The 26502-nt window shown below is 45.7% G+C and overlaps 1 protein-coding gene across 1 annotated transcript in view; it reads right to left on the reverse strand.

The window, feature by feature from the left end:
* Positions 1–210: 210 nt before the first annotated feature.
* Positions 211–26502, reverse strand: part of B3GNT2 (UDP-GlcNAc:betaGal beta-1,3-N-acetylglucosaminyltransferase 2) — a 32998-nt gene continuing 6706 nt past the window's right edge. The window contains exon 2 of the mRNA XM_056123494.1: positions 211–2701. Coding sequence (XP_055979469.1) covers positions 1499–2692 — 1194 coding nt within the window. The 5' untranslated portion in view covers positions 2693–2701 and the 3' untranslated portion in view covers positions 211–1498. The remainder of the gene's footprint in view (positions 2702–26502) is intronic.

The raw sequence follows: 26502 nt of genomic DNA on the forward strand, positions 1-26502 counted from the left end.
TGGCCTCAAAACTAAATTACCAAATAAGTTAAAAAATGTTTTTTAATCATACATTTGGTCAAAGTAACAATGGCACTGCTATGGTTCCCCAAACCTTCCAGGAGTGACCCCCTGTGTAGAGAGCCAAGAGTGAGCTCTGAGCACAGCCAGTGTCCCAAAAACAAAAAGAAAAACTGAAGGAAAAAAAAAAGACAGAAATTACACAAGATAATTAAAAATACAGTGACTTTATTTCTACCTTCTCACAATCCTCAAGTGTCACATCTGGTAAGAATCTTCAATTCTATAAACACAAAAATATTTCAAGAAAGCATTTTACAATATATATATAGCAGTTTGGCATAATTTTAAACTAGTTTACACCCACCCTCAAAAAAAAAAACACTTTAAAATTCAAAAATAACAATTAGCTTTAATAAACATATATTACAACTTAACACTTACAATGTCATGCTCTAATTAAATATTTTAACAACACTGTATACAAATAAAATATTACACAAAATATATTTAAGAAAATGTTTTGGTCTTTGATCTGAATAATAAATAAAAACACAGGCACTTCTACACCGAGACAGGGAAGAGTCACTACTCAGTATAACTATTTTCTATAAGCAACATGTGAAAATATGGCAAGAACAGAATCCTGGAGTTTTAAACTGACAGACTGTTACTCATGAAAAGGTCTGCAACTTTAATCTTTTCACTCAGAAGTTACATTTGCTTTCCTGGGCTATACTGGAAAACCATAAACAAAATATGGCTCCCAGGATCAATTCAATCCTTGTTGGCCATTATGGAATCATACTCCGATTTTTTCAAATACTAAAAATGGAGAACTATGACTCCATCCAGCAAACCAAATATAAGTTAAACTTGCTCCTTATTATGACTGAAGACCACAAAATAAATGAGATAAAATATTACACAATGATTCTAATTTTACAAAATTTACTGATAAAATTAACACAAGTAAATACTGTCGAGGCAGCAGGACATTTAAAAGGAAGTCAATTTTTCTAGACCAAAAAAAGAATCCAAAGACTCTAAAAATAAATGTTAATTCCATTTTACAAAAAAACCAATACTTGTACATAACAAAAGTTTTTGTAGCCAATAGGTTTATAAACAACTAAACTGCAGATAATTCTGTCATAATGAAAAACAGAAACATTACCATGAGAGAAAAACAAAAAATTTTAAATGGCTAAATTCACAAACTTAAGGGTTCAGATGATTCAAGGGATCATTCAAGGGATCAATGAGAAACTAATGACCACTAGCCAATTATCCAACTGCAACTTCCCTGAAAACATGAATGCTCTGGTTTCCCTCTTCAGAAAGTACCACATTGGAGGACAGAAAAGCCTGCAAATAGATACTACTTATGAAGGCAATTTTGATGGTTTACATAGAAATTATCCCTAGTGTGTAGCAATACAACATGGGAACTATTCAAGATAAGCCTTCCTATGCAAAAGTTAGTTTGTAACCTATTTTAACATTTTAAATGAACATTTTGCAATCGAGACCATATATCAATCATCTCCTGAGGTTTTCTACTGTGTACTAACATCAGATTGAGATAGGAACAAATGTTATTCTTGTTCTTCTCTTCTATATCAAAGGTCTTGAAGCCATCATGTTTCTCTGGAACGAGGCCAAGTTTCTGAAGGCACATTCCAGTATAAACGTCATCAATGGGGTAGAGAAGGACCCGGTCAGTGACATTGTACAGCCTCAAGGCCAGGGGGCCCGAGAAGAGGAATCCACCTCCCCCCGCGTAAGGCGGGTAGACACCAGTGTAAACAACTTCAGGGATGTAGTACTTCAGTTTCTTATTCCGATGAGGTCCAGCATTGTGGATCACGTCACCTATAAACAAATCTTTGGCCTTCTTCTTAGATAAGCTATTCAAGTAATTCAGGATATGGTGGGTGTTCACAAAGACATCGTCATCGCCCTTGAAAACGAACTCTGCATCCGGGCAGGAGGTGCTCACCCACTTGAGAAAGAGCACTTCCTTCAGAGACAGGTTGAAGAAAGTGTCTCTGTAGTTCCACAGGAGAATGTCCTGGTGCTTCTCGCTCTCGTATTTCAGCATGTAGGACAGGTCAGGGTGGTTGTCCTCTGGGGGAGTCTGGCCCAGCAAGAAGACCCGCACCACTGTGTGGTTTCCCACATTGGTTTCTCGGCCCCAAGACTCCCGAATGGCTTGCCTTCGAGCAAAATGTGAAGTGAGGGACTTAATCGCCAGCAACAGGAAGGGTTTCTTTGCACACTTATTTGGCTGATCGATGAGCAGGGAATAATTTCGACATCTCAGATACAGTAGGAAGTCTTTAAATCTGTCTGGCAAACTGCTGAAGCCTGAAACAATGGATGTGACCCTCAGGTCAGGTTCACAGTAATTCAGATGGCTTGTATTAGAAAACCCATATGCATCCCCCGTCTGGTTGGCAAACATGTTCAGAATGGGATTGTACTTCCTGTTCAGTTTCTCTTGTTCTCTGTTCCAATAGGCCGCAGGTGGCTCCGATATCCTCCAGAACTTTTCTTTGGGTATTATGACTTCCCCCTTGGCATTCTTCTCTGGGTTACTATTTTTGGAGACTTCCACAATCAAATAAATGAAGACATTTACCATCATCAGGATACCCAACAACTTTATTCTTCGACGTCCAACACTCATTTCTCATATCTGGAATAAAAGGGAGGAGGCACCATATTAATGACCAGTTTGCATTTGCTCGCATGTGCTCACTTAAGTCACTTGCCTGCCTCTCGGTCTCTGTCACCACTGGACTCAAAGTTTATTTTTCGGTTTGGGGGGCACACTTGGTTGTATTCGGGGACCATGTGGTGCTGAGGACTAAACAGGGGCCTCCTATATGCAGAACTTGTACCCCAGCCCTTGAGTTCTCTCGCTGACCCCGAAGTGTGGTTTTGAGTTGATACTAAATTTGCCATTGCCATGGCTCAATTCATGGCCCTTTCATCTTGGCTCAGAGAACATGACGACACTGTATTGATATTGTGACTTCTCCATCTATAAAATAGAGAAAATGACCTATTCCAAAGGATGGCTGAAAGCTCTTTATGTATACATGCAGAGGCCTATAGCAAGCACTTAAGTGACTGAGCAGCTGACACCCCTGGCAGATACATGCTGAATAAGCCCCACAGATGTTCAACTTCCTTGCTTACAAAGAAACAAAAAATTGTATACAGCAAACTTATTTGCTCACAATTCACAAGTATGTGTAGCTCCATCTGTGGAAACTGTGAAATGTGAAAATTTCGCTGATTTTCTATTGATTTCATTTCATTGTTTAAAATATGATGGTCTCAACCCTGAATTGATTTTCCAACCCACCATTTGCAGATGAGGAAACCATGGAACTGGAGAGATATTACAAAGGGTAAGGTGCTTGTCTTACATGTAGCCAGACAAGGTTTGATCCCCAGTAACACATATCTGCCAGGAGTAATCCCTGAGCAAGGAACCAGCAGCAAGCCCTGTGCACAGCCAGGCGTGACACCCCTCCCTGCCCCCCCCCAAAAAAAAAACCAAAACAAGAAACAGATGAGAAAACCAAAAACAAAGATTAAGCTCTTGCCCAAGGTTGCAGGGGGATAGGAGATGGAAGAAGAGACATTAGTATCACTGAGTATCTTAAGAGACTAAGGATTTTTAAAAAAGGGGTGGAGCAACACACGGCCAACCCAGGTTTGATTCCCAGCATCCCATATGATCCCCCGGGCACCGCCAGGAGTGATTCCTGAGTGCAAAGCCAGGAGTAACCCCTGAGCACCACCGGGTATGACCCAAAGAGCAAAATAAAAAAGAAAGAAAGAAAAGAAAAGGGTGTTTGCTTCCACAGCACCCAAAAGTAGAGAGAGTACAAAAGGGAATGCCCTGCCACAAAGGCAGGGTAGGATGGGGGAACGGGGGATGGGAGGGGCACTGGGATCTGTGGTGGTGGAGGGATGGGTACTCGATCATTGTATAATTGAAACCCAAGCACAAAAATTTGTAAGTCTACAACTGTACCTCAAGGTGTTTCACTAATAAATAATAAAATAGATTTAAAGTTAAAAAAAAGAGAGACGGGGGATGTTTGCTTGCATGCAGCCAACCTGGGTTCGATCCCCAGCATTCCATATGGTCCCCTGAGCACCTCCAGGAGAAACTCCTGTGCACTGCTGGGTGTGACAAGGAAAGGAAAGGGAAAGGGAAAGGGAAAGGGAAAGGGAAAGGAAAGGAAAGGAAAGGAAAGGAAAGGAAAGGAAAGGAAAGGAAAGGAAAGGAAAGGGAAGGGAAGCCTCATACCAGTTTATCCTAGTAGACCCACACTGATAATTATCGTACTGTATACTAGCAACATTACATGAAAGGCACTCCCCTGCTAAGTTCCATTTCTGTTAGGTTTAAGAAGGCAAAATTAATATATATCCTAGAAAACTATACATGATGAGGGATAGCTTTAAACTACAAAGGTGCAGGAGAGACCTTTTTCTGAGGGACAGAAATTTAATATGTATGTCTGGATTGAGTTCCATAAGTAGGTACATTTCTCGAAACTCAAATTATAAACTTAAGATCGGTGCAGTTTATAGAGAAAAAAGGAAAAAAGAAATGAATATGGCATTTCAGTGAAATATCAAAGGTCAAGAATAGACTGCAGGCTGAGGCTACAGAACAAAGAGTAATGAAACAGTTCACTGGGGTGTAACTCCGGAGTTCAACACCATTCAATGCATAACCCACACGAGAATATCCACTTAATGGACATGGAGAGTATCACACTAAGTGAAATTAGTCAGAAAGACCGGAACAGACATAGAATGACTGCACTCATTTGTGGAATATAAAGTAACATAATATCAGACTAACACCTAAGAACAGTAGAGACAAAAGCCAGAAGGACAGCTCCACAATTTGGAAGCCAGCCTCATGTACTGGGAGAAAAGACAGGATGGAGAAGGGACCAATAAGTAAATGATGGTTGGAGAGAGAGTGAGAGAGACAGAGAGAGAGAGAGACACAGAGAGAGAGAGAGAGAGAGAGAGAGAGAGAGAGAAAGAAAGAAAGAAAGAAAGAAAGAAAGAAAGAAAGAAAGAAAGAGAGAAAAAGGAAAGAAAGAAGGAAGAAAGGTGCCTGTTGCAGAGGCAGGGGGTGGGGTAGGGTGGGGGTGGCAGGAGGGATACTGGAAACATTGGTGGTGGAAAATGCGTACTGATGGAGGGATGGGAATTCAATCATTGTATGACTGAAACTTAAAGTTTGTTAACTAAAGCATTCAGCCGAAGAGAAGGACTACATGGAGGGCGGGATCCACAGATCCCGAAGGAAAAAAAAAAAAAACAGGTTCCAAAAAGAGCCGAGATCATCGGGAAGTCCCAGATGGGGTAGGTACCGCATCCCGCCTCCCCCAGATGGAACCCCGGTGACCAGAAGCCTCTACAAGCACAGCTCGAGTATGTGGGAACTAGGACTTTTCCTCAAAACCGCGCGGCCGCTTAGGCGGCCGCGCGACATCTCTCTATATACAAAGTGAACCATGGGAAGTAAACCACCCAACGTTTCTCTCTGAAAATCATAGTTAAGTTTGGAGCACGGCCACAGCCCAGAAACACAAGGACTTAATGCATAACCCAGCAGCTTGGAGCAGAAAAGTGAACGGACTATGCGTTAATCCAGGCCATCAAGTCTGCCGGAAGGGAAAGGGTGTTGCCCCATTCGCCCTCTCTTCTCTGGAAAGAAGGATGGCGGCCGCATGGGAGCCTTGTGGACAGCAGGTATGAGCCGGGGTTTGGGGGCGACGAAAACCTCATGGGAAGGGGGGGCGTTCCGGTCCGTCCTTCACGCCCTAGCAAGGTCACCAGTTGCCCCCCACTAGCGGCTCTCCAGCACGGCCACAGCCCCAGAAGCACAAGAACATAATGCAGAAACCAGCAGCTTGGAGCAGAAAAGTGGAAAGGACTATGCGTTAATCCAGGCCATCATGTCTGTCCGGAGGGGAAAGGGTGTTGCCCCATTCGCCCTCTCCTCTCTGGAAAGAAGGATGGCGGCCGCATGGGAGCCTTGTGGACAGCAGGTATGAGCCGGGGATGTGGGGGTGACTAAAACCTCATGGGAAGGGGGGCGTTCCGGTCCGTCCTTCACGCCCTACCGAGGCCACCAGTTGCCCCCCACTAGTGGCTCTCCAGCACAGCCACAACTCCAGAGCACAGAAACCAATTTCTTAACTATCTGACTTTCAGTAGAAATACTTCCAGGGTCAATAAGTAAAATAGCAGAAATCCAAAACCAACATTTAATTCTTGAACCCAGCTGTAAAAAGCAAATCACTTCACAATGCTTTTTCAGCATGTCTGATTGGGGGGGGGGGGGGTAAACTCTAAACAATAGTGGTGAATCTTTTATTGAAACAATGAATCTAATCAAAGCAGATAGAGTGTTAACTAGAATTCATCTGCCTCACAGGGACTGGGAGGGGTGGGGGATGGGGTCTTATTGGGGTTCTTCATGGTAAAAAATAAGTATTGGTAAAGGGAAATGTGTTTGATATTTGCATGACTGAGACCTAAACCTGAAAGCTTTGTAACCTTTCCCACGGTGATTCAATAAATAAATAAATAAAATAAAGTTTGTTAACTGTATCTCACGGTGATTCAATAAAAAATAAAAGTAAGAATAACCACTTAGATAAGCTTCATGTTAAATATAAAAACAACCTAAAAAATGGAATAGCAATTCAGTGTCAGAGTTTCTTAAGCAGTTAAGGCTATTGCTGGAAATTAATATTCAACAAAGAATCCGAAAGGCATACTGAGTCCCAGGCACAGAATTCAAAGGCTTCTTACATTTTTTCCATTTGCAAACCCCTCCTGCCCCCAAAATATTTGTGTGACCCTGGGCACATAAGCATATATAACAGGCATACAAAAATATTTACTGATAATCTTAAAATAAAGTTTTTAGTTTATATTTCGACAATTCCCAGCTATGCTCAGAAATCACTCCTGGCAGTACTCAGGGAACCAGATACAGCATTAGGGATCAACCTAGGGATGTCCATGGCCATAAGGTAAGACTTTAACCTCTGTACTCTATCTCTGACAATATATTTCACACATACCCCCAAAGCCAATTTACAACTCTATATGGGGTCCTGATCCATTGTTAAGAAGCCAGGCATTATCTTACTTGACATAGTCTATGAAGTAGGTATTGGCACCTTTGTTTCTGTTTTATACCTGAGGGAACAAAGAATAACTGTGTTAAGGACAGAGCTGGAATCCCAGTCAAGGAAGAAGGATTCCAAGGCCACTGTGTCAAATGTGGATTGTAATCTACAACAAAGGAGTGTGACTATTTTAGTGAGGGATAGTGTTTACTACTTTTTTACACAGAGGATTTTTGAATTTAATGAATTCTAACAGTCTCTGGGTAGCTGTGCTGAAAATGCTTTGACACTGCTGTATGTTAACTGTCCTGACTGGATGAGTAGGAATTGTCTCTCTTTAATCCTAACCTTGTTTTTTTTTTTTTTACTATCACTACTAAACAGTTTCAATCATAAGTGAAAGTTATCTTTTAACTTTTCAAAACTTCCTCCATAAATTAGTACCAAAAACCCCCCCCACATTTCTTATTCCATAACTACAATTTAAAAGAGTCTCAAGTCACACATGACTAATGAAGGCTATGCTAACAACTATACCTGTCTCGGGGAAACACTCTTCTAGGTCAACCCTCTCGGGTGGGGCGTCAGCACGCCAATATGACTCCAGGGGATCTGTGCCAAGCAGAACCTTACCTTCAAAGGCATCTGGTTTATCAAAGAATGGATCATCTTGGGGACTGGAGCAATAGCACAGTGGGTAGGGCGTTTGCCTTGCATGCAGCCAATCTGGGTTTGATTCCCAGCATCCCATATGGACCCAAGACTGCCAGGAGTAATTCCTGAGTACATGAGCCAGGTGTAACCCCTGTGCATCACTGGGTGTGCCCCCCCCCCAAAAAAATAGACCATCTTTTAGAAAATAAATCATAGTTTTGCATTTTGTTTTGGCTCCTGGAAGTGAGACAGAATACTTTTCAAAAACAAATGATCTGAGGCCAGAGACTTAGTCTCAAGTGGCTGAATCAAGTGCTGCCTGCAAGAGGCCCGGGGTTTGCTCCCTGGCACAAGGAACTAACCCCTAGCCCAGAGCTGGGAGTAGGTCCTGACTACCATAGAAATAAAAAGCCTGCCCTCCCCACTCAAAAAAAGAAAAAAAAGATTCAAAAATTGCTCTAGTTGGGTTAGTTCACCTACTGCTAAAGCAGCACCTGAGTAAGCATCACTGATTTCTAGGTGTTAGCCTCCTGAGTAAACAGAACAAAGGAAGGACACATGGGTGAGTGGAGAGAAACTACAATGAGGACAAGGACATGGAAAGGTATTTGGGGAAAAAAACAGCAATGCTGTGACAAGCCCACCAGTTGCCATTTCCTGGTTTCCCTCTCTTTTCGATTTTTTTTTGTTGTTGTTGGGAGTGTGGCAGTGTGGTGCTTGTGGCGACTAAGTCACACTGCCAGCCCTCACTGAAATTTTCAACTCAGAAAGGAATAATTATTATCAGTAGGCTATTCCTGAAACTTCTGCAAATGACAGTGTTAGCTTAAGGAAGAAAAAAGGGAAGCATGGTACTTAATATGGCAGGCCATTGAACCTGATTTAATTTCTGAGGAAAAAATTCAGAATGAATGAAAAGATTTGGGATAAATGAGAAGGTTATGAATTCAGTTTTGGGGGTGAAGGATATATGGAACCCAAAAAAGAACCACTTGAAGTCATAGTTAGGTACCACTGAAAGCACCAAACTCTACAGAATGTATTAAGTGTGCCGACCTTGCCCAAGATGTTCAGCTTTTTCTGGTGTAATCCAAGGTTTTACTTCCTCGATCACAACCCAAGCCCTCCCACCATCTGGTCAGGATGGTTCTCTGGCCCTCAGCAAAGGCACCCAAGCCTCACCTTGCTTCTGCCTAAGGATCCAGGCTGCAGAATCTTTTCCTGGCCATTTCTTAGTTGAGGCTCCAGTAGGAAGCTGACAGGACACAGTTTTACCAGTGTACCACCACAGAGAACATTCCCTAAGAGTTAAGTGGCTACGTGGAACAACAGTACAATGGGTAGGGCACGTGCCTTGCACGTAGCCAACCTGGCTGAGATCCACAGCATCCCATATGGTCCCTGGACCCCTGCCAGGAGTGATTCCTTTGCAAAGCTCCCGTAATAAGCTGAACACAACTGAGTGTGCCCCCCCCCCACCCCAAAACTAGCCACCCTGTGCTAAGAATATGTCAACCATCCTTCTTGAAGAATTTATACTTCCCACAGCACACTTGGGCTGATTTTACAACTACTTGCTGAAGGCATGTCTTCCAAACCAACCTGAGAAGCCAGACTCTCCAATATACATTTTCCATCGAGTTCAAATGTCAATGTTCACTTGTGACCTGGGCACACAGCCCCCGGCATGGGAACTCCAGTTTTGGCAGACACTTCCAACAAACAAAGTTCATGGAAAAGAGGATAAAGCAATGACCCCCATAAAAATATCTGTGGGAAAAAGTTCTCTGAATATCTGACTAAATGTTCCCACTGCAGAAATAAAAACCCATTCTGTGTCCTCGAAGCAGGAAGTTACATTGCTAGAGAAAAATTTGTCTAAGAAAACTTATCCCCAAGCTGGTGAAGATGTTATACAACCCTCACAGTAAAATCTGAAATTTTTACTGTTGAGCAACGGAAATCAAAAATCCCACAAAGAACAATTTAAAATTTTCACCTTATGTTTTGGGATCAAGTCCTCAAACAGGGATGAAGGAGTCCTGAAATTTCTAAAATACTTCAGCTGATTTTGTTTTACGAAAGGAACAACTTCCTTCTTTATTTTGCAAGTAAAGTATTTAGAATGACACAGTAGACACATAAAAACTACACTGGGCATAGATAAAATTATAAAGTCGTTCAAAATCTCTGATTAAACTATGTGAATGTTCAGATAAAATACCACTCAAAAACAAGACAGTTTATTCACAGTGGGATTAAGTATTCTTCTAACATTCTGCAATGCTGCTACATGATAGGTCTGCCTGAGACAGCAGCCGGGAGAGGATCACCCTAATGTCCTGAGGCTGGGTTCCCGTTTATGCAGCCCACAGCACTGGCCTATGCCATGGCCTCACATCCCCCTGGATACTCCACGACTATACTGAACCCCAGGGACCCCAGTGGCCAGCAGGGATCATCACAACATTCCCCTGAGATCTTATGCATGTCTTCCCCAGGCCTGTGCAGCCTAGCTGGAATCATCGACTAGAATGAACTCCTAAAAAGAAGAGTAAAATACAAACCTATCTGCTTTAATGCAGTACTTATGTACCAGGAACCAGCAACCCCATTATAATATGCACAGAGAATTGATTTCACTTGCAAAGAAGGAGTCTGGTTTGGTGATCACACCTGGCAGTGATCAGGGATTATTCCTGGCTCTGTGCTCGTAAGTGACCCTTGGTGGTGCTGGGGGAACAGATGGGGCAACAGAACTGGAGCTGGGCACGTGCAAGGCACCCTTCACCCCATACTATCTCTCTAGCCGGAGCAATGACTTAACTTGCCCAAGGCCACACGTTGGGTCCCTGGCAGAGCCCAGTCTGAGGAGTCTGATGAAGTTGATAGTGCGACTCAAGAGTCCTGAATTCTAAACTCAGTCCCCACCAAATGCTGTCCAGGTTATGACACTCAAGGAACTCTAGTCCTATTTTCAAAAGCCAATCTTCTTGGGGGCTAAAGCAATAGGACAGCGGGTAGGGCGTTTGCCTTGCTCACGGCCGACCTGAATTCGATTCCCAGCATTCCATATGGTCCCTTGAGCACTGCCAGGTGTTATTCCTGAGTGCAGAGACAGGAATAACCCCTGTGCATTGCCAGGTGTGACCCAAAAAGCAAAAAAAAAAAAAAAAAAAAAAAAAAAGTCAATCTTCTTAAAAATTATTAAAGGCTCTAAAACTTTGCTATATATACATTTTGTCTCTAAATCGAACATGCACACATCTCAAACAGATAGGGGAGGTGGGCGTGGTTGCTAAGCAACTTGTTTATTGATAAGGCCAAACTCCAGGTGAAATACTACCATACCTCACTTGATTTTCCTCATCCATAGTCCAAGCAAGCCCAAAGGCCCACTCGTCAACACCAGACTGGACTACACTGGACAGAAGGCCCACATTTCCGAGAGACCAGCAAATGCTGAAGCACAAATTTGGTCATTAAACATTTTTACCAGATCATCCATAGAGGACTCACTCTCACAAAACTGAGTCAAAGACTGACCTTTGTCCTGAAGGGGTACTGACAAGGTAGGCAGGTGGCCACCAACCACTAGTCAGGGGCTAGGCCAATGACCACCCCGAACCCCAACCCTGAAAGCTGCCTGCACTGGTCTACACTCTCCCCTCACCAACACCACCAGGCCAAAGTTCAGGACCTCCTTGTTACCATGACATAAACTGCCGAGTCACCTGGTCTATCCAGGTTGAGACAAGGAGCCTGGTAATCCAAGACTTGTGATGCCCTGAGGTGAACATGGTAATCTGGAGCAGCATCTCCATGTCCTTTGGGGTCCCTCCTCCTTCACTCTCCTGGGAAAAACAGACACGCAAGTCCTCAGAGAGGAAGTGCCCAGGCTCAGGTCATGGGAGGCAGGAAAGACACTTCTTCCTGAGGACTGCTGCCTCATTGTGTCCACCCGCCTCCCTCACTGGGAGCCTGAGCGAGCATTTTCCTCCTTCTCCATATCCAGGAGGCTTCCATCTGCTCCCTGGTCCTCACTAGCCCTTCCCAGATTCTGCTCACTCAGAGAAGGGTCAGTTTGCAGCTCAGTGCTTCTGAGAGAGAGCAGCAGCCTGCAGCACTAATGCTGGGCCATGGGGGATAAGGGCATTAGCAAGGCGACAGTGAGACCGGAAGGCTGGGCCATTCCTGAGCTTGTCTCTTAGTGGGAACAAGAAGTCGGGCCTGGGTTCATGCTAGCTACAGTTGGAGCCGGGAAGCCCCAAGACTCCCTCCACCTCCTCCTCTCAATGCTGATGCAAAGTGAGAATCAGTACCTGACTCGGCTTTCAGATCTGAGAAATCACTACACAGCTAGCAATTACTTTCAAGAACCGTGGCTCACAGTCATTGGCAGTACGCCTCATGTTTAACGAAAAGGGAAAGAAGTACGAGTCTAATTCACTTACAGTGCCCCACAGGCAAAATGCAACCTCAAAGTGCCACCCCACTCCTCTCCACTGTTTACAGCCCTCCCAAATCCCAGGGAAGCTTGTTTTCTCAAATGGTATTTGCCATTTAAAATAAAGCACTAAGTCTATTCTTCAGATACACACATACAGACATTTCAGGGAGAGGCAAAGGAGAGAGCTTAGCCAACAGTGAAAGGAAGTTGAAGTCTGGTTATGCCAGCTACTCACGAGGTTCCACAGGGCAAGTTACTGCCCCCGCAAGGTGGGGTTCGCATGGCTGAGAAACGGAGGTGTATCGCCCACAGCACCCGCTTATCACCGGCCACACAGATGATACCCGACATTTCTTTCTCATTCCTACGCAAACACAGAGCATGTGTCTCAAGTTTTGCTGCTCTTTGCTTCTACTCTAAGCCCTCCTCCCACGATCCCAGGACCCGTGTGGCTAGTTAGGTCACCCTTGCCGTGACCATCATCTCCAAAGGACAAACACAGCCCACCAGCTCTTCTAAGCTCCCTGGGCCTGCCCATTACCCTGGCCTCCAGCCACGGCACTTCTGCAGCTCAGAGCCTGGATGACTGCCCAGCATCACTGAGCCAAGTGTTCTTCCTCTTTCTGTTCCCAGGGCCAACCTAGTCCCATGTCCCCACTGCTATGACCTCTGCTTTCTCTCCCCTACTCCAGTCAGGCTCTGCCACAGGTTATATAGCAGGAGACCGGTGCCTCGCTGCCAGTGAGGCTCCTAAACACTCCCTGTTTCCCACATCCCATCATCAGCTACCTGTACTTATGCTCCCAGCTCACCCCCAGGCTTCCCAGTTTAGTCAGGCCACTGCATGCAGGCTGCTGCTCCCTCCATTCTCACGGGGTCCCATCCTCCAGAAAGCCTCTTTCACTTACAGAACAGCCAGAGTCTCTGCTATGAGCTCTCCAGTCAAGCTCCCGCTTCACTTCTCCATTTTTCCAGTGCACCTGCCTCTGGTCCAAGCCCGGGGAAAGGGTAATAAGGATGCTTCCCTGCTCATCTCCTGCAAACAATGCCTCTGTCGCTTACCACAAAAAACCGGAACATCAGATATAACAAATACAAGCTTAGGCCAGAAAAACCCCAGCCTTCCTCCACCAGCTGCAGAACTGGGTTCTCGACAGGCCACTCCTAGAGCCCTGGCTTCTTCCACGAGAGCAATCCTACAGAGTACCCACTCCCTATGAGAGAAGCATCCTCCCCCCACGTGACAGCTTACTGCACGGGACACCTGTCTCACTCTGTTTTGTTCCAGCTTGGGGATCACACCTGGCAATGTTTAGGGAACTGTGGCAGTGATGGAATGCAAGGGTAAGTGCCCGTTTGCATGAGGAAGCCATCTCCCCAATCCTATCCCCCTTTTTAAAGGAAGATGAGAGTTTCAGAAACACTGAGTTCACATTAGAGCTGAAGATCAGGAAAGCAGGAAGTAGGAAGGAGTTGAATGGGGCGGGATACAGGTGTGCGGATGCAGAGGAGCTCTTCTCCACGGCTCCACCCTCCTCCTGAAGTCGCCAAGCCAACCCCTCCTCCAGGGAAACCTCCAGCCATGGGAACCCACAGCCAAGCAATGCTGACAAGGTACACACACCTACAGGAAAGCGGCACCTACCAGGGCTTAAGACTTAAGGGTGAGAAATCTTTTTGTTTTGGGTGGGGTTTCTGGCTTTGAGGCCACTCCCAGCAATGCTCAGGGGTTACCACTGGCTCTGTCTGCTCTCAGGTATCACTCCTGGTGGTACACGGAGGACCATAGGGAATGTTGGGGAATCAAACCCAGGTTAGCAGAATGCAAGGTAAGTGCCCTACCCACTGTACTATCTCTTCAGCCCTGATAAGAAATCACTCTAGACTCTTGTTTCTGTGGGTGGGGATCAAAGCCAGAGTTTCACACACATGAGGCAACTGCTTTACCAAAGAGCTACATCCTTAGCCCAAAATATCACTTTAGAAACAAGAAATGCTGGATCGCAGACAGTCGCTTCCTGAGGAGCTAGGGATCCCTTGGTGATCCCTACAAGACTTCTCTGATCCACCCTTATGTGCTAGACTGTGTTAGATGTTGTGGGTTTCTGCCTGGGTACAACCAGGAAACAGAAACCACAGGGCAAGCCAAACAGGGGAAGTTGAGCGTGATAAATGAGCAATCATAAATATGGAACAGAATGCTAAAGACACATGGACAGGTGTTTGTAGGTTGCTGAAGAGGGTCTACAGGGAATATAGGCAGCCAAGTTCCTGGATATCTAGGACAGAGACGGTAAAGAAACCAGAAAAGCAGAAAATCTCCCCTGGGGTGCAAACTGGGGAGAAGGAACAGAAGGCAAAGCCTGGAATATACAACGTTGGTGCCACACAGCCCCCACTCCATCGGAAGGGCCAAAGGAGCAAATCTTGGGGATGCAAGTGAGCCAAAATTGCTGGGAGAGGAGGGCCAGGAGAGGAATGAAGTGCAGTTGTCCCCTTCCGCAGAGAGTCTATGTTACTCTGACAGGACCAAAGAGGCCCATTTGGGTGCTGACGCTGCAGAGCGGCTGAAACTGGTGCCGCTCAGGGTGGCTGCTCAGGCCAGAAACTGGGTGATGAGCTCACTAGATTCCCAGGACCATGGACCACCACCCCCAGTGTGTACACATGGACCAAGCTGAGGGTGCAGGAACTATACGGGATGCCAGGGATCAAATCCGGGTTAGCCATATGCAAGTGCCCTTCCCGCTATGCTATCAGGCTCTGAATGTGCTTTCTTTTCAGCCCCTCTACTAAATAAACAGAATCACACAGAAACATAACAGGAACATAAAGACTAAACTGCATGGTTATGTTGATCACATATATCTGTTTTTTGTAGTTATTAAGATTTAAGCTTTGTTATGGATAAAATAAAATCATGACCTGAGCTGTATGTCTCTGACATGTTGCTACGATACAGCTGACAGAATTCAGGTATTTGGTCTTGCTTGCCAATCATCAACACGTGAATTAGTTCTGAATTTTCCCCAGTAAAAAAAATAATAACGAGCTCACACACGCATATCTTTTCATTCTTTGTGCTTTGGAAAAATTACAAAAAAAGATATAATGTTCAGTCACTTGGAATGCATATAACCAAATTATTCCCTTCCCCTCCCTTCTAAAAGGCAAGGCCGACAATTTTCCTCACCATAAGCCCAGGCAGGGAGCAATGCACACTGACTGGACATGTTCATTCCTTTTCCTCTCTATGGGGGGGAGAGGGGGAGGGGGGCGTGGGGAGATCATTTCTTATCTGTGTTTTGTTTGTTTGGGGGCCACACCCAGCAGGGGCTACTCCTGGCTTGGTGCTCAAGGGATATATGGTGCTGGGATGGAACTGGGCCTCCCACATGCAATCTGAGCTTATCTTCTCAGCCTACCTTTATGTGTGCATGGTGGGGCAGGGGAGGTGGGGGGAGTGGTGTCCTAGAAGTGCTTAGGGAAGTCCAGGAGACACTTCCGGCTGTGTTCTGGGGGCCATGCCAGGTTGGTAATTGAGTTGGTAATCTAAGCCAGGCCTTCCCTAATTTATAGTCTTTTCATAGATCTTTTTTTCTCATCTTTACAATAAAAAGAGGACCTTTCTCCTTGTTTCAATTTACATTTCACACATTCCTTTTTCTCTATCCTTCCTGGTTTTTCCATTCCTCAAGCCCTTTGCCCCGTCCTGTGCTGTGATGTTCTCATCTCAATCAACATAATTAGTTGAAAGACAGATAAATAACCATGAAACTGATAAACCACATCTAATTTGGAGCCAGTATGGGGATCCTGGATCCTGACCCCAAGTCCAAAGTCTCACACTTTCTGCCCTGACACACTGCCACTCAAAGAATTTCAAGAATTCCCAGATACACTGCTTTTGTGGATAGCCGGAAGGTCATTTTGTTATTTATAAATCAGTATGAGAAAGGAGTGACGTAGACAAAACCACCAGTTAATGAGCAAAAGGTCTTGGTACAGGGGCACCATTGAGCTCCTGACAGAGTCCTGCATGTCTCCATACTGGAGAGGAGGCTGGCAGGGCTTCAACTGGTCTCATCAGGAGCAGGCAAACCCTCTGTAAGGCTGTTTACCCAGCGAAACTTCTGCCTTTTCAGCCCGCTCCTGCACCAGAGCCCGCAACCTCAGGGAAGACAGCACCACCTCCCACCTCCTCCTCAGGACTAGAGTTAGAACAGGTGTCCGGGTGAGAGTTACAGAGCAGAACTCTGGGTAGGAGACAAGTGGGGCTTGCAAACTGTGAGCTGGGGGGAGCTAGTGAGCAGCCCAGTTCCTGGCTCTGAGAGAAATACACATAGGCTATGTCAGAAAAAAGTGACCAAAAAGGCAAGTAGAACACTTGCCTTGCACACGGCCACCCAGGTTCAATTCCTGGAACCCCCAGCCCCACCACGAGTTAATTCCTGTGTGGAGAGCCAGGAGTAACTCCTGACATTGTCAAGGTTGGCCCAAAGACCAAAAAAACAAAAAGTCATCAAAGAATAAGCACTGGCCACGTCCTTTAGTTTTCTTGGCAATCTGTGCGTACTCTTTACCTATACATTTGGATCGTATACCAACTTTCATTACCAGAATGAAGAAACTGAGATTTGGTCTAGCAGGTATAAACCAGCTGATCCAGCTGGTACACTGTGAAGGTGCCACTGCACTTAGAACAGTTTGTCCTTCTCTAACAGGCTTTCCAGAAGGGTGACATTTGAGATCTGGCCCACAGCAACCCAAGCAATATGGTAAGGAAGGTGACAACTGATGGAAATGTTCCATTTGACTTATTTGGGTGAATGTCAGATAGCCTCAACATCTGTTATTTTTTCCTGGTTGTTTATAAGTAAAGTAAAGTAAGGCCCTCCCGTTGATCATCGATTTGCTCGAGCGGGCCCAGTAACATCTCCATTGGAGATTTTGTTGTTACTGTGTCTGGCATATCGAATATGTCACAGGGAGCTTGCCAGGCTCTGCCATGCGGGCGAGATACTCTCGGTAGCTTGCCGGGCTCTCCGAGAGGGGCGGAGGAATCGAACTCGGGTCAGCCATGTTGGCTGCGTGCAAGGCAAACGCCCTACCGCTGTGCTATACTGTACAAATTCACAAACTCAAACCTCAGCAGTGCCCTGTACATTTACCCCTTGAAACATAGTACATATTGTGTTCCACTGTTTTTCTATCCATCTGCACATAGAAAAATAAGTAGGACATTTTAATGAGAGCACCAGGCTGTGCTCTGGGCTTACTTCTGACTCTGCATTTAGGGTTCACTCCTGGTGGAGTTGGGGGCCCTACGGGGTGCTGATGATCTGATCCAGGTCAGCTGCTTGCAAGGCACATATTCTACCCACTGTATTAACACTCTGGCCCCATGCTTTTATATTTTATCTTTTAAAATTTATGGTATGTTATCGCTTGTAGGGAATTTATTGAACCCTATCTTAGACACCGTAATGACCGCTAATTCAGTGATTATCCAAGCAGCCATTACGCAAGTTCAGAAACGGGAAACTGGGCTTGATCAGCAGTGTGCCTTCGTGATCAAGAGCACCTCTCCGCCTGCCAAGAGAAATCACGACCCTGATTTGGGGGCTAGAGTTCTGTCATTCTTCATACCTGCATCACATTTCTGAATGACACTACGCTCAGTTTTGACTATTCTAAACTTTGCACAAAGAGAGCTTTATAGATCATCAATTCCAACCATCTCATATCCAGAAGGGAAAATCAAGGCACAAGGTGTGCTGAGGAAGGAGGCCCAGCAGTAAGCGTCTTGTGTCAGTCCTACTGCTCCAATTTGGGGCTACCAGTAACCATAACCAAAAGGTCAAATGCCATCACCCCATAGCAAACCTCGGCTGATCTCCCACACCTCTTGCTTTGTTTTCTGGTGTGCAAAAATGTATTACGACCTGCTTTCACCACCAAGACTTATCATCTTGGTCTTTTTTATCTCTGTATAAGGGGTCCATACTCATGCAAAGCATATGCTCCAGCCCACTGAGCGGTGTGTGCTGTGTGTGTGATTTTCTTGCTGTTCTTGTTCAGCTGGACCTGGACACACTTTCTGGTGGCAGAAGTTCACCCATTTGGCTTCAGCTCCTACACAGAGAGGTTGTTAGGTCACTTGGCAGTGCTTGGTAGTCACTCCCAGTGATAACTAGGTGACTACGTGGACCGGGGAAGGAATCAAGATTGGCCATGTGCAAGACAGGGGCTTTTTTTTTCCTGTACAATCTCTCCAGCTCCTTAGGTCCTTTTATTCCAGTACAATTCCCTTTGCATGGGAAGTAACTTCCAAGGGGTTGGCCTTCAAGGATATGCCCAAATGACCTTTCTTGAGCTGCTTCTACTGCTATTTCTGATCTCACTGGTAGTTAAGCATTTCCTGGGAGGAGGAAGGTCACAACACCTGTCCATTCTCCCAGAGTCACCAACTTCTCCACAGTAGTTACTGCACCTGATACACATTACTTGGACCATTTTAACATGTGGCAGCACATCCACAGGACACGTGGGCTTCCAAAGCAAAGACCGAGCACATGCATTTCTGCATCTCTAGTGTCTACCAATCTACTGAAAGTCAATCAGTCAATAAATCTGAGGGCAAAAGAATGACGAGAGAGAGAGACAGAGACAGAGACAAAGAGAGAGAGACAGAGAGACAGAGAGAGAGAAAGGAGAGAGAGAAAAGTGCCTGCCATGGGTGGGCAGGAGGGAAACTGGGGGCACTGATGGTAGGAAATGTACACTGGTGAAGGGCTGGATTTTGGTTTGTATGACTGAAACCCAATCATGAATAACTTTGTCACTGTGTATCCCACAGTGATTCAATTAAAAAAAAAAAACTACAGAAATGTAAAATGAGGGTCCCTCAGTAAACACTTGACAAGCTGTATTCAGTTGGTTCCTGAGAACATTTTCTGTCATATGAACTAGCCTGCAGTGAGGGGATGGGAAGAAGAGTAGGGGGCAGGGGGTGCAGTTAATTTGTCAGGTTACCAAGGACTGACTGAGAACTAAGGAAAAGAAGGCTTTACCACTGCTCTAATTGAACCACTCCTTAATCATGGTTAAATACCAGACAGGCCCTTGGGCTGGGGAGGTGGTATAAGGGTATTTGCCTTGCACACTGTGACCCAGGTTTGACCCCTAGCACTCACCAGAGAGCCAGAGGCAAGCCTTTAGTACTGCCAGATGTGGCACCAATATGGGCGGGGGGGGGGGGGGGGGTAAGAAATAAAATTAAAACACAGGTCTCATATTCTGAGCAACCCAATCCAATCCTTCTGGAGCCTGGGCTGTCTGTGTATCAGACCAAATCATCCCCACAAGCCTTCCCTTCAAAGCCTCACTCCTCAGAACAGCATTCCCACTGGGATATTGGTGGGAAGAATGTGCACTGGTGAAGGGCTGGGTGGTGGAAAACTGTATGAGTGAAACTCAATCATGAACAACTGTGCAACTATATATCTCAAGGTGATTCAATTAAAAAAGAAAAAGAAAAAAAGAACAGCATTCCCTGATGTCAACAGAGTACATCATCTAAAAACCTCTCTCTCACGGAAGTCACATAAGATTAAATCCGTAAACACACAGAGACCTCAGGGATAGTGAGAGGAAGGCAGCAATTAAAACTTAATAAAAATGTACAAGCATAAATTTTAGTAACAGATTAGAAATAGAATCCTATTATATAAGCTAAATTATCAAACTGACCTTGTGAAAATGCTTCTACAACCAAGAAGGCTGTTCATCAGCACAGCCTGGCAATACTGGTGTACAGAGATGAGAGATCAGAGAGAATTTGGCATCTGCTATATTAACTATTCATGTCTAAGACACATACACTGAGAAACCAAAAGAATGAATGAGAGAAGAGTATCTTGCTATAGGAATTAGGAGGCTGGGGCTTGAGAGAGAGTGTACAGGAGGAAAGGCGCCTGCCTTGTACGGCCAATCATGATTTAATTCCCAGCACTGCCAGGGGTTATCCTGAGCACAGTGCCAAGCACAGCCCCTAAACACTGCCATGTATGGCCCACTGAAAGTAATTGTTGTCATTTTACATCATGAAATACATGGGGGGAGGGGGGGAACTAAGGACTAATAAATAAAACTTAAACTTGATTTTCTTCAAAAATTTAAGGTCCGGAGCTGGACCAATAGTACAGCGGGTAGGGCGTTTGGCTTGTGTGCAGCTGACTCGGGTTCAATTCCCAGCATCCCATATGGTCCCCTGAGTACCGCCAGGAGTAATTCCTGAGTGCAAAGCCAGGAGTAACCCCTGTGCATTGCCAGGTGTGACCCAAAAAGAAAAAAAAAATTAAGGTTGACTTTCTAAAATTCCATCATCCCCCACTATTCCATTGGTTGGAACAACTGATCTCGAGCAGAGAAATTTTAGATTTTAAAACAATTTGTTTTTATGGGCCTTGCACATGGTCAAGGCAACTTCCATTCCCTGGTATCCCATGTGATCCCCTGAGCATACCAGGAGTGATCCCGAGAGCAGAGGTAGAAGTAAGCCCTTCACACTGCTGAGTGTGGCCCAAAAACCAAAAAAAGAAAACCACAAAAACCAATCACTTTAATGTTAAGCACCGTGGGCAGTCAAATTCAATCTGCTCTTTCCTGGCGGAGATAATTACCTGTGGCACCTCCAGAACATGCTCCTCAGAACAAACATTGCCCTTCCCAGCTCTATTAAACTGTGTCTGGCAATTCTTGTGCCCATAAAAAATAGTTTCAGAGCATTTTCCTCAATTTCTTGCAAAATGAATGCTTAAACACACAGGGTATATATACAGTGAACTTTCGATGATCAAACCAAAAGATCACGGTCTAAAAATGCTGCGTGTCAGGACTGCATATGGTAAATTAGAAACTTCCTTCCTTTGTAAAAAGATATTTAAATTATTCTCAGTGATATTCTACTTGCTTAAGTAACTTACTAAACCACATGGGAAATTTAATTTCCAGGCTGTCAGGATGAGGATAACCAAAATGTCGTGTGACATATTCTTAAAAAGCACTTGCCTTTGTTACAATGAAGGGGGTCCCCAGGAATATAAGGTCCCACCAATGCAGGCAGTAGGACACCACAGCTCAAGTCCTGGCACTGGAGAGGAGCAGCTTTCACATAAGGGCCTGACTCCTGAACCACACAGGGGAACCGCAGTCCTACAGCGTTCGGATAGCAGGTTTTTCAATGATGTTAAAATAAAAAGAGGAGCGGCCAGTTATATTTCAGTGGGCAAAGCACTTGCCTTGTACATGGCTGACCTGAGTTTGACTCCTGGCATCCCTAGAGCACCACCAGGAATAATTTCTGAGCACAGAGCCATGAGTAAGCCCTAAGCACTGCCAGCTGTGGCCCAAAAACTAAACTGAGAGGGAAGCAGGTTCGATACCCTAGGGGAGTAGGGAAGAGGTGAGTGAAGAAGCAGGTGGAGGCATCAGAGATGTGCCGGGCATCCTAACAAAGCCATGAGCATGCAGGCCACTAAATGCAAGTCTGTCCACGCCACAGGAATCAGGCTGAGCCCAGCTAGACCCAGTCCTGCGAGGTGCTCTCTGAGCGTTTCTCACTTCTCAGCTAAGTAGTAAGCTGCTTCCAGAAACTTGTCAAAAGTTCCCCAGATGGAGAGCGGACAGAGGAAGGAAGGGAGGATGCGGAGAGGCCACTCCCCAATGCTGAGACTAGCATAGGGCTATGTGCAGATCAGCAGGGGCAGAGGACATCCGGGAAACACGACTCCAAGGGCACAGGCACTGCCTGGCAGATGCCCGGGTACTGGCTGCAGCACTGCATGGTCCGTGAGCATTGCCAGCAGCACAGGCTGCCCCGCAGACCCTCAGCATTACCAATCCAAGCATCGAACCATCTATCCCAGACGTCTGAGCATCTCCAGGAGTGACACCAGGTGGCCAGAACATGGTTTAGGAGATCCAGAAAGAAACAAACAGGATTCCAGATCTAGGCAGGCCACCCTTAAAACCCACTCATGCAGCACGTGGGCACTCGTGGCCCTCCTCAAGAACAATCCCAGCCTCTCCCCATACCTCTGCTCAGGCTAGAAATGCTGCTTCTCTTGGGTCTCAGTCCTGCTCCACTTCCCTGACGTTTTAAGTTCGAATCCTATCACCCGTCCCTGCACGAGGACATGCTCAAAGACCCCGATCACAAAATGTAATCCCTTTACACTCAGGACAACCCTAACTAGAGCCCCTCAAGGGCAAGACTATCCGTTTCCCAGCAGCAGACTTTCCCATGGGAACAGATCTCTCAAAGGATCCCCTCACCCCAGGACACAGGGAAGCACCTGGAGCAGCACCCCAGTCTTACAAAGATCCTGGAAAATCCCAACCAAGACAATACGAGCGATTCTGGGCAGCAAACCAGGGTTGGAGGAAGGACGTGCCTGCTAACAGTAGCAGCACTGAGAGCACCCAGGAAGGGGAAACCATCCCAACCAATGCAGGATTAAAGGAAAGAGAGTAATGGTGAGAGCACTCACCATGCATGTGGCCAAGTTGGGTTTGATACCCAGTACCCCACATTGTCCCGAGTCCCAGCAGGAGTGATCCCTGAGAGCAGAGTAAGCCCTGGGCACCACTGGGTGTGACTCCAAAACAAAACAAAGTACCTAGAGCTATTAACAGAGAACCAACACCAATGCCGTTTCCCACGGAATGGTTTTTGGGGGGGGGGGGGGGAGGCAGATCCAGCTCTCCTCACCCCAGGGGAAGGTGGGTGGGGTGGGGGGAGCAGAATTGCCCTGAGTGGACGATGCACACAGCTTCTCAACTCTATTCTCCACACACAGACTAAGAAGCCAATTAAACCTCCCACAAGACAATCTTTCTAGTGTCAAGTGACGCTGGCGTGGCAACTCCAGAACAAGCAAAAGGGCGCTCCCCTCCCAGGTTTCAGATTCCTTTGTGCCACTTCTCCCTTCCTCAAATGTAGGTTAGATTTCAACCTGTTACTGAGGGGTGCTTGGGCCTTGCTTTTGTTTTATTTATGGCCCCTGCCCCCCCTCAGCACTCAGGGGGGAAAGGGGATGCCATGCCCAGAGATGCTCAGCCAGCAGGGCTCAGGGAGGACCAGAGCTACACCTGGAGGTGCTCAGGAGGCTGTGAGGGATCAAACTCTGGGCCTTGCATGTGCACCGGACCATTCTGACACAGAGGATATCTCCCCAGCCACTGAAGTTGTTTTTTGTGGTTTTTTTTTTTTTTTTTGCTTTTTGGGTCACACCCAGCAATGCACAGGGGTTACTCCTGGCTCTGCACTCAGGAATTACCCCTGGCAGTGCTCAGGGGACCATATGGGATGCTGGGAATCAAACCCGGGTTGGCCACGTGCAAGGCAAACGCCCTACCCGCTCTGCTATCGCTCCAGCCCCTGAAGTTGTTTTTCATATCAAAATAAATCTGTAGCACTGTCCTCCCATTGTTCATCAATTTGCTCGAGCGGACCCGTAATGTCTCCGTTGTGAGACTTGTTGTTGCTGTGTTTGGCATATTGAATACGTCACGGGTAGCTTGCCAGGCTTTGCCGTGCGGGCGAATACTCTCAGTAGCTTGCCGGGCTCTGTGAGAGGGGCGGAGGAATCGAACTCAGTTTGGCCGGGTTGGCCATGTGCAAGGCAAACGCCCAAAATAAATCACCTGGATCTAAAACTCTACTCTCAAAATCACAACATTGTGGCCTTTCATCCAAGTGTTTGATTAAAGGGTGGCTGTACAAGGAAGATGAACATCCCTGAGGGCCGGGGAACAGCTTATTCAGCAGAGTGCCTGCCTCGGGCGTGAGCCCCAACACCACTTGGTGGCACTCCTGTTTGGATACCTGGTAGCATGTGAGTGGGTGATCTCCAGCACAAGCAGGGAAGCGCTGAGACTAAGTGTATCCCTCCCCCCATTCCCAAAACCACAAGGGGGGAAGGAAATAAATCTTAAATGTTTTAAATAAACAAGACATGAAATAGTAACACTGCTTTCTCTGGCCATCTGCCAAGAAAAAGTTATGTTGCCAAAATAGAAGAGCACATGTTTGCTCAATATATGGGCTCACAACAGAGGGGCACTTTTGGATCCGGATCCATCTCCTCCCTAATGGGGAGGGGGCGACCCTTCATTACAGGCATCCATTGGTGTGAACAGTTGCTCCTGTCTGCTCAGGTTTCTACCCACTCCCTGGAGATTCTGCACCCTCACTGCCAGATCCCAAATGTGTAGGCTCAGTGAGCACTTGCTCTGTGTGGGTGGATGCACACACCCCAACAGTCAGGGCCAGGAAGAGACCCACAACCCAAAACCCAACCCAGCCGGCTGGGGGCGCCATGACATCCTCTTGAAAATTTCCATCATGAAGTCTTTTCAAAAACGAGGTCCCATGAAAACCCAGAGGAAAAAGAATCTGAAAGAGAAACATTTTGCTTTTGAAAAAAATCCTACTTAAGAAAATAATTCATTATTATGGTAAAGGGAAGGGAAAGATTAAAATGGCTGCCTCTAATTTACTTAGAAGCTACAAAAGTCCCTTAAAAAGAAGCTTCCAATTCAGCCATAAAATGAGAAATGTTAAATGTTAAACACAGGGACTGGAGCGATAGCACAGCAGGTAGGGCGTTTGCCTTGCACGCGGTCAACCCGGGTTCGAGTCCCAGCATCCCATATGGTCCCCTGAGCACCACCAGGAGTAACTCCTGAGTGCAGAGCCAGGAGTAACCCCTGTGCATCAGCGGGTGTGACCCAAAAAGCAAAAAAAAAAAAAAAAAAGAAAAAAAAAGTTAAACACATTCATCCTAAATGCTAAATATTTAGAAAGGTGGCATTGGTAACAAACCGACTTTGACCCTTTCAATATTAGACAATAGATCTGATTCTGCGAACACCATCAAGCTTCCCACTGAACAATCTAGAGAGAGACAGACATGGTCTGTGTGTGTTTTAGACCACGATGTTGTTACTCCCTAATCAGGGGAAGGGGGGGAAAACAGCATTTCAGAGAAGCATTTGGGTGTGAACAGCTTTTTCAAAGGAAAATGATTTTTAAATTCTGAAGTGCAAATTATAAGTTTCAGCAAGTTCATAGTCCCTAGAAATAACAGGGGTGGGAAGACATTCATATCCAAGACTGCGCTGGATCCAGACAACAGGCATATGCAGTCAGGCTGTGCAGATTGTTTTCCTGGTCTTTATCTCCAGGTGGGTGGGTGGAGAAGGACCAGAAGCCAAGTGCGTATCCATGGTTACAAAGATATCTGATGTCAGCTCTGGGACCAAAAATTGACTTCAAGTTCTCCACTAGGACTAGTATCCCCTTTCTAGCAAGCTGCTCCCAACCCCTTCCTGCACAATGCAAGATTTCTGCACCCCAAGATCTTGTGTCAAAGGCAATGCCACTATCTCCTTCACCAACTCCAGGCAAAGGCTCCTTTTTTTCCCCTTCTCTGCCAACTTCCTGAAAAAGTTTCATTCCCTGACATGCCTCTGGGTCCTGCCTTGACCTTGCCAGTCCTTTCATCCTCTACAGCCTTAGTCTCCATGGGCTTCCCAAAGAGCTCCCATTGCCTCCACCTCACCCAGCCCCAAGTTTAAGAACCCACCCACCCCCCTCATCCTGATTCTCCTCCTGGTTCTCTGTTTATAAAGAGAACACAGACTTATTCGGATTAGAAAAAAAAAAGCTGAGAGAGAGATACACGTTCAAGAAAGAACATGGAAGCCAAAGATTTTTTTTAAGGGAATTGCAGCCATTATATGAGACGTTAAAAAAAAAAAGTGCTTTTACTGGGAAAAACAGGGTGTGACAATTATGCAGTGAAGTATGATAGCAGGGAACAGTATGGGGCTGTAAACATAGGCCTTTACTACTGTACTCTCTACCAGTTATCTCTCTAGGTAAATCCACCGATCTCTTTTAAACCTGGCCAAAGTGCTGGAGCATGTTCTTCCTAAGCTCATTCTAGAAGCATACAGATGCAGAGAAGCCATCTGGGATTCAGGCCAATATAACAGTAGTTACAGTATTAAGAAATGGTGAAATTAAGTTCATTTTTCTTAACCCTATTCTTTGCTTCCCTCCATCCCAAATGTCTGTTTACCAAAAGAAAAAAAGTCTCCTTATACAGAATGCCAAAGTATCACCCATGTTACATT

This window comes from Sorex fumeus, unplaced genomic scaffold, assembly GCF_029834395.1.
Source record: "Sorex fumeus unplaced genomic scaffold, SorFum_2.1 ptg000006l, whole genome shotgun sequence".
In the NCBI taxonomy this organism is placed as follows: domain Eukaryota; kingdom Metazoa; phylum Chordata; class Mammalia; order Eulipotyphla; family Soricidae; genus Sorex; species Sorex fumeus.